Here is a 15,892-nt window from a genome sequence, read left to right on the forward strand (position 1 = left end):
ATCTTAGGCAGGTGAATTAAAAAATAAAGATGAATTGTGACATGCTAGAAGGAAGAACATTTCAACTTCTTCACAAATAGATATATAAATAAGTAGAGTTCCTATTTTATCATAGAATACATTTAATTAAAAAAAACTTGGCAAAAAACAATCACTATCTGAAGCTAAAAGCGTTTTCATTTAAGTTTAAAATTTATAAGCAGATGAGCTGTGTGCACACACCTCCTCCTCCTGCTAAGTGTCTTCCTTCAGACACAAGGAGGAAACGAACATTCTGATTTCCCTAGGAGCACACTCAGAGCAGCTCTCAAGTATTACAATGATCTGACTCTCCCTATACTCTCTCAGCAGACAGTTTCCATCCCATTTAGTGTGATTATTTCAGTCCAGTGCCTTTTATACTGCATGTGTCTGAATCTTTAGCTAGATGAGAGGTTTCACAAACCTCTAGTTTAGATCAATGTTGGATCAATGTTTAGGTCTAGTTGGAACACTGTTGGCCAAATGCTGGCACGCTACCAGCTAAGTAATGTGTGACTTAGGCCAGCTTACTGAACTTTACTTTCCTTAGGGGGGCAATAATTGTCACCTCATACAGTCATTATAAAGATTAAATAAAATATCACTGGCAAGGACCTGACACATGTGTATACACTCAATGCAAGTAAGTCTTCTTTCTTGCCTCTGACCTTCCCTTCTTCCCCTTCTAGAGGACAGAAATCTTTTTTTTTCATATTTGAACAGCTTAAGATGGCTAACACAATGCTTTGCACAAGATAATTCTCAGTAAATGCCAACTGAACTTATATTAAAATATAAGCTGCTGCCACCAAAGGAGTGTGCATTTAAAATACAACAGCAAACGCTAAGATTTTGAGGTGGGAGAAGCACCCCAGAATGCAGTCTCAGATCTCTCTCCTGCACACACTCTCTAAGGGATTTTTTCTCCAGTTCCATAGTCTTAAATATCATTTACACACAGATGACAAGTTAAACCAACCACTAGTCCATACCTCTCCCATGAACTTAACTTTCCTACTCTACTTCGACATCTAAGAAGTATCTCAATTTTTACATGTTCAAAACCAAACCTTTAATATTCCCCACCAATTTTGTTCATCTTTTTTTTTACACTTCATTTCAATCTGCAGCAAATCTAGCAGGCTGTTCTTTCAAATTATGTTCTAATAGCTTATTAATACCTTCCCCATTACCACCCCTATCCAAACCCCAGTAACTCATGTGGACATTTGAATATTAAACTTTTACTCTTACCCCCTTATGATCTGTTTTTCAGGCGGCTATTTCAACAGGCTGCCAGAGTAATCCTTTTAATATGTAAATCTAATTAAAAGTCTCCTATGCCTTCAATCCGTCTTAGAATAAAATCTGTGGTCCACAGCCTGGCGTATAAGATCTGCCCTTAGTTACCTTCCCCCTCATTTTCTACTGCCTCACTCTAGCCTCCCTGGCCTGCTTGTTCCTCTTAACGTGCCAAGCACACTTCTGCCTGGGGGCCTTTGCACTTCCCCCAGATCTGGGCTCTGCTGAGACATCATTTCTTCCAAAGTACTGACCTGGCTACCTCCATCACTTGGTCTCCTCCCCCACTGTAGCCTTCTTTATAGCACTTATGACACTACCTGAATATTTATATGTTTGTGTATGACCTGAGATGTAAGCTCCAGTGGCACTGTTTTGTTCACTGCGGTACTGTCAGTACCTAGAAAAGAGTCTGTCACATAGTAATCACTCAATAAGAGTTCATTGAATAAATCAATATGTTCCTACTGTTAATCCAATTTATTTGGCAAATGTTGAGTTAAATTGACTCCTTTATTGAAGGAGTTTAGTTTCCAATATGAATCTCTAAGGGGAAGAAATGGTGTTTCTCAGATTTAGTCATGGAACTTTTTCTTTTTGAAGGAGGGGCATCTTTAAATCTTGGGAAAGTCTTGCTATGAGGAACAGAGTTCAGGAATTACTATAGAACATTTCCTAGATTTTAAAATAATTGAGTAGTGTGTGCTGATTAACTGCGAATCAGGAAGCCAAAGGCTATAATTTCTGATCTGCTTTAAATTACCCAGCATAATTCTGAATCACATTTCTGCTCAACGATTTTGCCATTTATAATTTTAGTCACAAATATCATATGGTCACCGGGAATATTTTCTAAATGTTTTAACTAAGGAAAAAATCTTATTCCACTTGGCAGTAAGTATATGAATTGCACATGCAAATATGCATAAACATAGTATGTGCCTAAGACTAATAGATGTATAGGAAATAGATATTGGTATTCTCCCTCTTCTTTTTTCCCCATCTTTTTCTACACCTTTATTTTTTGTAAAAGTTGCTATAATTAGACACTTAAAGACTATTTTAATTTTTTTCTATAATTACATGTTTTGCTTTTTGTTTAAAAGTGGGTGACTCGAGCCCTTTATATTTTTCTCTCTCAAAAAATAAACTCAATTTTTTTTAACTTACATTGTTTATTTGTATTCTATGAATTACTAGCATTAGCTATGAAAAGGTTCTCTACATTTAACAAAAAACAAGAGCTTTTCACTAAGAATGTTTCTTAAAATCACAAAAGGAGGATAATGGTGAAAATACTTTTTTTCCTCCCATGCACAATTATATAGTTAGAAAGTCTTATATAGATGTAAAAACCTGAAATTATAATCCATTTCACTACTGGGTCATCAATGAGACAAAATGCTGTTTTCTCAACCTTGTCTGAAACTGACAAATGAATACATTAAAGAGAACCAAAACACAGTATCATTTTCTTTTAAGCAGGTACAAATGAAGAGCTAAAGGAAGAATATGCTCATGTGATCAAATTACTAGTATTTATGAATAACATCTCATTAAAGCAGGTTAGTCACTTGGTCAAATGTTGTGTCAATATATTATTTTGGAATAAACTAAAACTGAATTATACATTTTTAAGACTGTTGTGGTAGACTGTAAAACTAACAGTCCAAAATAAATAATGCCTCCATCTATCCATACCTATGGGCAGTCCTCTCCCACACTAATTCTGAGCTCGCTTTGAGTTACTTGCTTTGCCCAGGGGGACCTTAGCAAGTGTGATGCATGTAGAGGCTGCAAATCTTTGTACATGGGGCTTCCTCCCTCTCTCCCTGATGTTGGAACTCTGATGTTTTCAAGCTCTCCACACTGTTGAAACCGTGAGATGATTACAGCTTCATGAGTGACCTCAGGAGAAACCAAAAGAAGAACTACCCAGCTGATCCCAGCCAAAATCACTGACTCACAGAGTTATGAGAAAATACAATGGCTAAGCTTTAGATGGTTTGTTAGGTAGCAACAGATAACCAATACAAATGTAAGACTGCATTGTTGACAGGTACTTATGACTTTTCAAGTCTCTTTCAAGACTAGGAAATCATTTACTTAGTGCAGTGTCTGCTTAATGAAAAAGTAGGAACATACAGACTATCAAAACTCCAGCTAGTTACCATTTGTTTATTTTACAAGTGCATAGTTTTATATTATATCCACATAAATGACTTTAAAGTTTTTTCTCTTAATTGGTAAACATTCTCCTTAAAAGGTAAAATATGTGTAGATGTACCTAGTATTATAAAGTATTTAAAATGTGTAGATGGCCAACAATTTTCTTTCTTGAAATCCTTCTTAAGCTTTTCATTGCTTGGCAAACTGTTCTTTTCCCAGTATACATGCCTGAATTAAAGGGCTAAAATAAGGACATTTTACTATTTATATGAGGGTTCATCTAAAAACTGACATGTGGGACCTGTCTAAATGAAAGATTCAAAAATTTTTAAAGGATATAATGATAACATATTATCATTAGAATGTTGATATTATAAGAATGTTACAAATTTTAGAATTCAGATTTAGAATTTAGAATTTTAGCTTTTCTCAGCTAAAAAATAAAAAATTGGTGTTAAAAGATTAAATTCAGTGTTCCACAGCTCCAATCGGCTTTTCCCTGTACTTATGTGGACCCTATTATATGGGCTAATTTATTGGCATGTGGACCACTTCCATGGGTGTACAAAGGTCTCCCTTAAACCAGGCCTTCTTGCGGTATTTGCCACTCCAATGCAAGACACCTCACCACCAGAAATCTAGTTATTATCTGTAACAATTCTCTCTCTTACCCTCCCTCCCTCCTTCAGCTACCAAATCTTGTGAATTTTACATCTTTAACATCTTTCAACCATCCTCTCCTTTCTATTTCAACCCTCACCACCCTAATCCAGGTTAATCATCTCTTTCCTGTGCCACTATGATTATTTCCTAGTCTCTACATTACTCTTACCCTTACTCCTCTACCAAACCTCTTCTATTCACAATAGTCAGACTGATTTTTCTGAAATGCAAATCATATGCTCATGCTTAAAATGTTGATGACTTCCCAATGTTCTTTGAATAAAACCCCAAATCCTTAATAATTTGTTGCTTCATAAATATACATTCAAAACAAACTCTGGATCACATTTTTCTTTTGTTCCCTTATCATTAATATTCTGTCTTTTCATCCTTTCTGGTAACTTAGGGTATTTACCTTCTCGGTGTAGGACCTGCCACTCTCCTGCAATCCAGGCTTTCCTGGATGCATACAAGATAGTATACCGCGTCACAACTGTCTCTGGGCCACCGGGGGGTTTCCAGGAAACCAGAGCAGTGCCATCCTCTATCAGCGTCACTTTTACTCCCACAGGTGGGCCTGCTGGTGCTGTGAACACATGTAGAAAATAATATGTTATTAAGAAAAAATGGTCATAAACACGCAAACACCTGGCTAATAGTCTAATAATCACAGAAAAGACTTTGAAAAACTAGAAATCCCTATTAAAAAATCTGAGAATTATAGCTTTTACAGATCATTAGTGATAACACTAAATATATTTTCTTATTTTTCCGAGAGTTAATTTCATTTTGGTTTAAAACATTAAAAAGATATAAACAGGTGGTAGGTTTCTAGATGGGGAATTACTAAGCCAAAGGGATGAACAATTTAGGGCTCTTCATATTATTCAGCCAAAGTGACAACTACAGAGGTTTATAGTTCCACCAGTAGTTCCCTGCCCATTAGGTATTGAATCTAAACTATATTTCTTACTAAAATGTATAGAACACATATTTAACCTGACCTAGGATGCCTTTGAGGAAAATTTGTCTGAGACTAAATCATTTAGTTATTCTCTAAAAGTTGTAATTCAGTGAGTTTATAGGGCAGGCTTTAGACTAATAATTTTTATCTGCAAAAAGTAGAGATGTCTTGGGATTTTAGTTGACCTCATGTTAAATATGAGCTACAAGTGTGAAGAGCTGGTTTCTGGCACCACACCACATATGGAATATGGCAAAGTAGCCCTATGTTCACTGAAAATGTCCTTTGCTTTCTCTCAGCAAAATTAAAGTTGAGCTGCAATGGTCCTTGTAGATCATTTAGTCCTTCACCCTCATTCTAGAGAAAAAGAAATGCAGGTCTAGAGACATGAAATATCTTAACCATAGTTAAGTTACAGAATTGGTGCTCAATCAGGTATCATACCCACTGTGCACAGTCTCAAGCTACCACTCACATTAGGCTATACTCTTCACTCACTTTAATTTTATTTAGGTGCACCCTAAAAACAGCATGGTTGCTGATTTAAAGAATATTAGTGTCCCCTAAAGAGATAATTTAAGCCCACTTACTTGTGCAGTACATACACTGAGAGGGAATTTTTTAAAACAAAATAAAGGAAAAGAAAATACAAAATAATAAGAAACAAAACAAATACACATAAACTGGAAGGTGGCAAACGGTAGATCTTTAAAGTGGCACATATTTTTAAACATTTAGATAAAACACACAGGGAAGCTCTTTTTTTTCTCTTCACCTTCTGGAAGTGTGGAACGGTAGACAACAGGGCTCCAGGGACTGGAAAGCTGGTCCACATGCAATCGAACAGCAAATTCATATTTGGTGTTTGGTTCTAGACCTTGAACCAACATATAAGTGTCTGATCTATAATGAGTAATGATGTTGTTAATGCTGGTAGCACATTGTTTCTAGAAGATTGTCAGTATTTCCAGTCAATATAGGTAGGGCACACTATTATTACTGATTACCTCCTCACTGGCTTCAAAATGATTTTTTTAGATTAAAAGAACAATCGAGTTTGACTCCTAAAACATCTTATAGAGATAAGCTTACAAATTGCCTCTCTGAAACTAGGAAATTAACAGTATAGAAATGTTTCATACAAAGAGTTGCTCTGAAATATAAGAAGTAAAACCATCCTTTTAAAGCAGTGATGGGCATCCTAACTATAACCTAAGAATAAGAAGAAATACAGCAAGCATAAGAAACAGAATAACTAGCTTTATATTTTTGATGCCAGCATAAAAATGAACTTTGGTTTCTTTCTTAAAACATGTGAAGTTTAGCCACCTGAAAGTAATAATAAATAGCTTCTTGCCTAACCTTGTTGCATGAGGCTGGGGAAACAAAAACAATCATTTACAGAATTTAAGTAAAAAAATACAGTTTTCACACTGAATATGGTAAAGGTGCAAAATCCCCAGCCACTTTAAAAGATAAGCCCTGAGACAAATGCTTACAGCTGAAGCTTAAGCTGGCCCAAGAGGGCTAGTAGTGAGTGTGAGTGCGAAGGAGAGTGAAGAAAACAATCGCTGAAAGAAGCTACATACGTTTGAAGGTATAGAACCAAAGAGGCGTTCTGCAGGCCGACAGGGTTACAGCGGATGGTGTAGTTAATTATTTGTGCAGAGGTGAACGCAGGCCTCCTCCAGTGCAGGAAGATGGAAGATGAGGTGTTAGCTTTCGCATAGAGATGGTGGGGTGGTGGTGGAGGAGGAACCATGCGGTCACGAACAGCTATCGAGAAAGACAATGTTAATTTACTGCATGGGATAACACTTAATGTAAAAAGTAGTTAAATGGTAAAATCCTAATACCCCACCCTAGCATTTGACTGTAGGTCTCTCTTCCACCAAAGGTTCATGGTGGTCTAGAGATACCGCATTCAACCCTGAGCAACTCTTCCGTGAGTTACGGAGGAGTCAAATATTATTAATGCTTAGATTGCAAAACAGAAGCACAGAGAAGTCAAAGACATTCAGGAAGCAGTGAACTTAAAACTAGACCTTCTCCTCTTTAGTAGCAATAACCCAAACAGGTCTTAGTAGCAACAAAACTGAATGGCAATTGAAGGAAATAATTAGCTTCAAGGTTAAAGCAGATAAAAAAAAAAACAAAACCTCACTATATGTAGGTATTCAGGGTTATTTTTCCCAGTTAAATTTCTAATAGTCTTCTGCATGCAAAACTAAAATAGGTTCTTATAATGAAACACATCCCACTTAAATACTTACTGAGCATGTGTACTTGTTCAAGATACTATGTAAGGCAACATGAAGGATATAAAGTAATAAAACCACCAAAGCTTCCAAGTAGTAATGGAAGGAAGAGGAGAAAACGGAGTGTGAACGGTACTTAGGGCAACGAGCTACCTTGGCTCTCACTTACACACGCATCCTGGAGTACTGACTGTTTGGTCTGCCTGATAGCCATCTTCTATGTTGTTGTAAGCCAGCAACCTCACATGGTATTTTCTTCTAGGGTCTATAAAGAAACCAACAGGTAATAATCCAGTTCAGCCTTCTAGGTATGAGCAGAGGTCCTAGAGCCTCTCTAGATTTTGGTTTGAAAACGTTCTGAATGCAGAATAGTAAAATGAAATTTTTCTTTCTCTCCTTCTCCTACACAATGACTTCATCTTCAAATGACATGCTATTGTGACTATCAATTATTTAAAACTTTACTTAACCTCACTTCAAGAAATAATATTACTACCACCACTCTTCCCCTCCTCTCAACTGACCAGAAACAAATTCTTGATTTTAGAAGCCTTGGTTTGCCTGATGGATCACTTATAAGAGGTTATATACTACACAAGTTTTTTGTTTAGTTATAAGAAGGTAGTTAACTTAAAAGCATGGAAAGCAAAGGGATATTGTTTCCTCCTCAAAGATAGGGAGAATTACAGCTGTCATTCTTTAGTGTTTTTGAAAAGTAACCGTGCATTAAGTTTATTTCTATGTGAGCCCCTTCCACAAACCTACATTTGGACGTTGAGGACTAACTTCAGCAAGGTGAGGTGGAGCTCCCTCTACTGGTGGTCAAACTAAAGCCCGTCCCACGCATATTAAAGCAAAAAAAATTTTGAGGCCTTTGAGGAAATAAATGGTCATATGTTTTATATGACACACTTTAGAAGGTATTCAAGAGGTTTAATGGTACAAATACATTTAAATATAACTTCATTATAACATTTAACTATAAAGTACTTGCTGAGGGGAAAAAAACACTATTCAGAAATATTTTTTTTCTTCCAACTTTACTATAGTTGACAAATAAAAGTTGTATATATTTGAAATATACAACTTGATGTTTGATTATGTATAGCTTGTGAAATCATCACTACACCAAGCTAATTAACATACCCATCATCTCACAGTTACTACCATTTTTTTCATATGTGTGGTGAAAACATTGAAGATCTACACTCTTGGTAAATTTCAAGTATACAATACAGTATTGATAACTGCAGCCACTACACTGTATATCAGATTTCCAGAGTTTATTCATCTTATATGACTGAAACTCTATGACCTTTGACCAACATCTCCCCATTTCTCCACCCCCCAAACCCTGGCAATCACCATCCTACGCTCTGTCTGCTTCTACTATCAGAGTCCATATGTGAGTGAGATCATACAGTAATTGTCTTTCTGTTTCTGGTTTATTTCACTTAGCATAATGTCCTCTGGGTTCATTCATGTGAAATAGCAGGATTTCCTTCTTTTATAGGGCTGAATAACATTCCATTGTGTGTGTGTGTGTGTGTGTGTGTGTGTGTGTGTGTATATATATATATATACATATATATACACCACATTTACTGTATCCATTTACCCACTGACATTTAGGTTGTGTTCTTGTCTTGTGAATAGTGCTGCAATAAACACAGTGGTGCGCATATCTCTTTGAGATACTGATTTCATTTCCTTTTCAATATACACCCAAATGTGGGATTACTGGATCATTTGGTAGTTTTATTTATAATTTTAATGTATTTCTATATTATACTTCTCTAAATAAAAAAACACACAAATAAATCCAGCATTTCATAAGGGAAAACAATCATCCTTAATAAATATAACAAATATATCCAATGAGGAAAGGATGTAGAACAAAAATTTAAATAACTCTAGAGAGAATTCAAACATTTAAAAATCCAAAAATAAAGGGTGAAGTTTATTAAACCTGCCAAAGTAATTTGTAGAAATATTTTTGAACTGATATATTTTAATACTTAATATTCAAATGCATTAGTAAAATATGAAACATTTATTTCTATTTGTTTTGACAAAATTAAACCACAAGAAGAAAAATAGATAGGACTTAGGAAGGTTGGAAGACTAATAATATGACTATCCTACAAAAAATGTTCTTTAGATACATTACCTTATTGAATATCACAAAAATCTATTTTATATGTTATTTCCATTTCATAAACTATGGTACAAAGGTGTGAAGTAGCATATCCAATGTCACACAAAGCTGAACCAAGAATTTGTAGACATTTCTATGACAAAGTACAGGGCCTTCAAATTCACACAAATACATGTGCCTTTGTCCCAGCAAATTTGTCTCCTTACAATGAATTTTAAAATAGAAATATTTTCAAACATTTTATAAAATAATTGTCAGAAAACAGACAGACTCATTTGGATTTCAACACTCAACTGATTCTCAACATTCAGCACTGAAATTCTAAGATTCAGAAGGTTTCTGTCTAGCTTAGTGGCTATTTAATCTGAATCTGTTTTCTTCTTTCATCCAGGAGGGATTCACTGGTCAACAGTCCTGAGTTCCATGTTATAAACACACCCTCTGAATGGATAAAAATGGAATCCTATTGGCTCTCTGCAGTCGAATTCTTCAAACATATTTCTTTATTCTATCTTTGCGCAGAAGAGTATCTTCAGGAAAGGCTCCTGAGTGTGCGGTATTATGCCAAGAATTAGGAGATACAGAAAAGGGAGGATGAGACAGAGTTTGCCCAGAGTAACTCACACTCTTAGGAAGTCAGACATGGATACAGCCAGTTCCATAGAAAGCTAATTTTGATGAGGGCTTGACGGTAAATGTGGGTGCAGAGAGTGATCTTTTTTCCACAGTGCAAACAATCATTCAACACTCCATGAAGATTGATTTCTTTGGAGTGGTTATTTTTTAGCCCTAAAATTGATTCAGTTTCCCTTCTTTCTCGTTAAAAAACTAGCCGCTTACACTAAATTTTAAAACCAGAATTAACCTTTTTCTGTTGGTCACACAGAAGCGGCTTATGTGTCCTGAGAAGATGAGGGAACAGAGTTGCTTCCTGAACACACCCAGCACCTGGCTGTTTCCCACTCTGCATGGACGCCAACAAGCCCAGCATGAGGAGGAGCAACTCTTTCGATGCCCATCTGGAAATCATCCAAGTAGCGAGGGCAACCATCCCCAGGGCTGGGCTCCTTCGGCTGGTTTACATGAGGTCAGGAAAGGGCAGACCTCAAGCAGGCAGATCAAAGTACAATAGGTGCACGAGATTCCTTTCTATCCACACAAACAAGTAAAACAAGAACCAGGAAATTATTTTAGTAGAAAAAAATAAAATCACAGGACATATCATGTAGAAAAATAATTTAAAGGAGTAGGAAAACCATTCATCACATTTATTCACACTGATCTACCCTTTATGCTTTATGAAGAATCTCATTTTCAAAAATACGAAGTGTCATATTGGAGGCTAAGCATTTGCCACATGCTCCTCTTAAGGCTTTTAAAAACATATGACTCCAAAAAAACCCATAGAAAAACATATGACTCCAGTCTCAAAATCTATACAAACTTTGTTTTGTTAATCCAGAATCCCTGGAACAACCTGGCTCATTCTTGTTCATCACCTTGTTAGAAATTTTATTTCATGTACTGTTTGTAAATTTAAGAGGAGACCCAGCAACCACTGCTCTCAAATAATGTTAAGATGAGCATTATCAGGCAATAAGAGTTATCATCTAAGAAAGAAAACAGAGAACAGCTACAGAAATAAAATTAAAGTCAGAGGAAAAAAAATAGAGTTTAGGACCAATATATTAAATACGGCTAAGTGCACAAATAATGTGCCTCAGCATAAGTAGCCTAAGTTCTAGAACTCCACAGTTCTGCAAAGACCCTCTGATGCAGAGGCCCAGCATCAACTCTGTTAAATGCCACAGGGAGCAAGTTCCCAAGGCCTGTAACATCCTTGAGTGAGGCATTGCCACGTATGTGGTGCTTGGTTACATGAGACTCAGCAGACTTAGGCTGTGTGGCTTAGGGGGGGAAACAGCAGAGTCGGGAAAAGCAGCCACAAAGAATAGTGCAGGCCTTCTCAACACCCAGCGAGGGAAAGAGAAGTGAAGAGAAGGGAGAGAGGTGGTCCCAGTTCCTTCAAAATTCAACACAAGAGACATAAAAATCACTCCTCAATGGGGCTAATTCTTAATTGTCCCAAGTGTGAAGGCTCAAAGAGGTAGTATTTGGATTTATGGTTAAATTTGCTTAAGGAGTTAGCAGTACATAAGGACGAAGGGTCAGGAAAGAAAACTCAGATTAAATTGACGTGAATGTGACCTGAATGTTTTGATTCATAACTCTGGAGTGTCAGCACAAGTTGCTATGATTGTGGTCCTGGCCAAATTAACTTGTCTTTCTTTATTAGGGAATCAACCTTCAGCCAAAAAATGAAGATCTCCATCCTGAAACATTGCTCTCGCTGTACCCTTTATCTTTTCTCCACCAGCTCTTCTCCTTGAGTTTGTTTCATGTAAGGAGGACTGAGACCACAAGTTTGATTGGCCAAAAAAAGAGTTCACAGGTATCAAATAAACATTTATGAAGTGCCTACTAAAAGTCAGGTATTGTTTGAAAGACTCAAAGATTAGAAAGCCATAAACCTTGCCTTTAATTCCAAACTACCAAAGGCAACAGAATGGTAAATGAGTTCTCTGTACTATTTACTAGTTGCACAGCCTTGAGCAAGTTTTTTAGTGTTCTAAGCCCCTTTTATTTTCTTTTGGAAAACAAACTTCTTTAAAGGGAGTTTAACAGTATTAAATGAATTCATGCCTATTAAGGACTTCGTACAGTTCCCATAATTAGTAAACACACAATATTAGTGTTGCTATTATGTGAGTAAAGTTGCCTAGGAGAACAGAAACTACCAAAAATATGAAGCATTTAGATTCGGGAATCATCTCTGTGGGCAAGTGAACAGCAAGGATGTTCGTTCATGCAAGCACAGTCTGGAATCCACAATATCAGCAAATCCAAAATATCAGCAAGTTAGCAAATACTGAAGCAGGGCTTTAACTATTTTCTGTCCTCATTTGTATTCCCTGGTTTGTAGAGCAAGCAGAGGCTCTCAAGTGTGTGGTCTGTATATATGATTAAGGGGCTCTGGTTGGTGTGTAAGGCCACTAAGAATGCTTGCTGTTTTGGCAACCGTGTCACATGTAATTCTCTCAGTGTCAAATCCACCTTCACCCATGTCTTCCATATTAATCTAATGATCTCACATCTGATAACAAAAAAAAGCAACAGTGATAAGATAAACGTTTCTGAAAAAAAACAGAATAGATTGCCTCCCCAATGGAAGAACAGTAAATTGTTTCACGAAAGGAAAATACGGAAAGGCTAGCATTGGGAACAGCAAGCAGGTGGACACAACAAGTTAATACAATCTGTTAATTATACTGTTTTAACAATCAGGTGTTTATTACCCTCAGTGCCTACAACTCAGAACAAGATCAATAAAATGAGACTCTGTAAATGCTCAAGTCTTTAAAAAAATGCCCTAATCAAGAACACCATTCCATTCTAACAGTATATGATTTAACAATGATTTAATAGTGCTTTAGCTATATATTTATGAAACATCTTAAGTATCCTACTAAAAACTTCGGTATAATATACCCATTTTTCATTGCAACTTGTTCCCACAGACCACAGAACAACAACAAAAAAACCCCACACCTTCTTCCGATGTTTTACTTGAGTCACTTGCATTTCCTTTCTCTATCACTAGGTGGCATCTGTGTGCCTGTAAGGAGTGATGAACCCACTCATTTAGCTGGTGAGCAGGAGGGAGCTGTTCAGATACCAGTGAAACCGATGAATGGACAATTCCAAACAGGCATGCATCAAACATGGCTATTGTTTAACTTTCACTAAAGAAAAGACTTCATGAAATGCAAAGCAGTAAAGAGAGAGAAGGGCTGCCTTGCTTGGATCAGTGTTCATCACATACATAATATTTCACATGAACTTAAAAAAACCCTGTGAGCTTGGTATTATTTTTTGTCACCTGTCCTCTACAGAGGAGGATGCTGAGACAATGAGAAGACAACTTTCCTGAAGACTCAGCGCTATTAAGAGCCAAGAGACAGTCTAGCACAATGGCTGAGAGTCAGACCCAGACTGCCTGGATTCCAATTCTGGCTTGGACATCACTGTGTAACTTGGGAAAGTTGTTTTCCCTCCCTGTACCTTGGTGAAAAATTACCTATTTAAAAAAGGGTATGATGTTGATAATGGTGTCTACTTTTTGAGGTTGCTGGGAGGAGGAATAAATAAATTAATGTAAAGTGCTCAAAAGAGTGCCAGTGCATAACAACATTAATAATAACATACTGCTAAAAATATCAATAGTAATAAAATAAAATAATTACTATTAGTACTCCAGGACTCCTAATCTCTGCTCCCTCCCATGCAGAAGGGCAGGTGAGTGTAGTGACTAAAGGACCGACCCTGGAGCCAGACTACTCTGGTCTGAATGGAGTTTTCTCTTCTATAAGATGGGGATTATATGAGTTTACATTTGTAAAATGCTTAGAAAAATGTTTGGCACTTAGTAGGTACTTTTCAGTGCAAGTAAATAAATGTAGAGGAGAGGGATGGATTGAGAATTAGGGGATCTGGATTTTAATCTTGGATTCAGGAGCTGTGTGGGTTTGGTTACATATACACAGAGGATAGTTGACTAAGTGAAATTGTTGAGAGAAGGTATTAGAGGGAAGGAGTAAGAAAGCTTTGCAGTGTCCACCGCAGCTGCCCAGCAGACATGGAAGAGGATATGCTTGGCAGAGCCAATGACACACTGAATCAGAGATGCCAGAGCTGATGATAAAGGTGTGGGCTGGAGGTTAGGATGGAGGAGCACATTCAGCAGTCATCTCTGCAGAAGATGGGGTACCAAGGGAGAGAAAAGGTAGCAGGGACTAGAAACCTGGGAGGTGAAAAGGGAAGTGGTCGTAAAGAATCATGAGGTAAACTGGGAAGGTAATAGAGAAGATTGGTTGCCAGTGTCCAATGCTGCAGAGAAGTCCCCGAGGGTAAAATGGCCTCGGGTATCTAGGTCCTTTAACAGAGTAATGTCCTCAGGAAGGGGTGGGATTGCAGGTAGCAGAGCACACGGAGTAGCAGGGAAGTGGTGGGACACTGGAGGCAGAGCTATAAAGGGAAATGAAATGCATTTTCTTCTGATATGTACTAAAATGTTACCAGTCACATCCAACTCCTTATCGTAGAATTTTTAGTTATTTTGCTTCCTATATTTTATTATGTTCTACAATAAATATGAATTGCATTGGTAGTAATAAAATTCTAACGAATTGTTGGGGAAAACGTATTATCTTTTATCTGCTAACAAGCTGCTACATACATTATAGACATTAACATAAAATCTTTACAACCACCTTATAAATTAAGAATTATTTTTATTTTGTAGGTAAGGACACTTCTACATAAGCAAACTAGCTCTCCTTTAAAAATTAACTACTTTTCTATATAAAATATCCAAAAATATATTTCAAACTTGTCTTATTCTTTAGTATGCTAGAAATAACTGAAACCTTTTCTGGTGCTTCAAAGTCATCTTATGAGCCCTGATTATCATTCTTCCACAACAGAGAGTGGGTGTTTTTTTTTTTTTTCTTAACTCATTTTTGTTGTCCTTTAGCTCCAGTTCTCTGGACCTATTTCATAAAGCCAGGAATCCTATAATCACTAATGTCTGAGAAGCCAGATAGCAAGACATGTGAGAACATCTTAAGACAGCACAGTTTAAAGAATGGCATCTGCTCCTCCTCTCCTACTGAGTGCCTTTGTGACTTACACCCCTTTTTTAGCCCACTTTCAGGTTTTAGGTCACCTCTGAAGTAGGCCCTAAGTAAGTGGGTAATATTAAGCTACATTCAAACTAATCAAATATACAGTAGGATTTGATTACAAAAGTAGTAACCCAATATACAGCAGGAAAATTAGAAATGTAAGCATTAATGAATACATTAACTTTAAGGAGAAAAACATTTATCCTGCTGGATTTTGATCATTGTTCTGTCCTTACATTTACACTTCTTTAAGATACAAAAGGTACAAACTAATAGGACCCCTCATAGGAAGTTCCCACATCATACCTTCCCCCAAACACTATGAAGACCAAGTATTCTCTGACTGGGAGATGAACTCAGACAGTAAGATGGAGGGACATCATTCAAACGTTACAGAGTCTTCATTGTAAAACTAACATTTTTAGAAGTTTGGTTTCCTGGAAAATGCATAATAGAAAACTATTATTTACAAAGTATTTAGCTATGGACGGACAATAAGAGATGACAGTGGGTCATGAAAGCCAGGTCTTTGCGCCAGCTGCTGCGTGTTGGTGAGGCTCTGGAAGCTGTGAAGAGCGTCAGGCCAGAGTGGGCAGGTCAGGGGTAGACCCAA

The 15,892-nt window shown here is 36.9% G+C and overlaps 1 protein-coding gene across 1 annotated transcript in view; it reads right to left on the reverse strand.

The window, feature by feature from the left end:
* The window catches only part of PRTG (protogenin), a 125,561-nt gene that overhangs the window by 11,622 nt on the left and 98,047 nt on the right, over positions 1-15,892 (reverse strand). The window contains exons 12-15 of the mRNA XM_036919421.2: positions 7,547-7,642; positions 6,709-6,895; positions 5,895-6,022; positions 4,571-4,741 (exon numbers count right to left, since the gene is read on the reverse strand). Of these exons, the coding sequence (XP_036775316.2) occupies positions 4,571-4,741; positions 5,895-6,022; positions 6,709-6,895; positions 7,547-7,642 (582 nt within the window). The remainder of the gene's footprint in view (positions 1-4,570; positions 4,742-5,894; positions 6,023-6,708; positions 6,896-7,546; positions 7,643-15,892) is intronic.

This window comes from Manis pentadactyla, chromosome 11, assembly GCF_030020395.1.
Source record: "Manis pentadactyla isolate mManPen7 chromosome 11, mManPen7.hap1, whole genome shotgun sequence".
Classification (NCBI taxonomy): Eukaryota; Metazoa; Chordata; class Mammalia; order Pholidota; family Manidae; genus Manis; species Manis pentadactyla.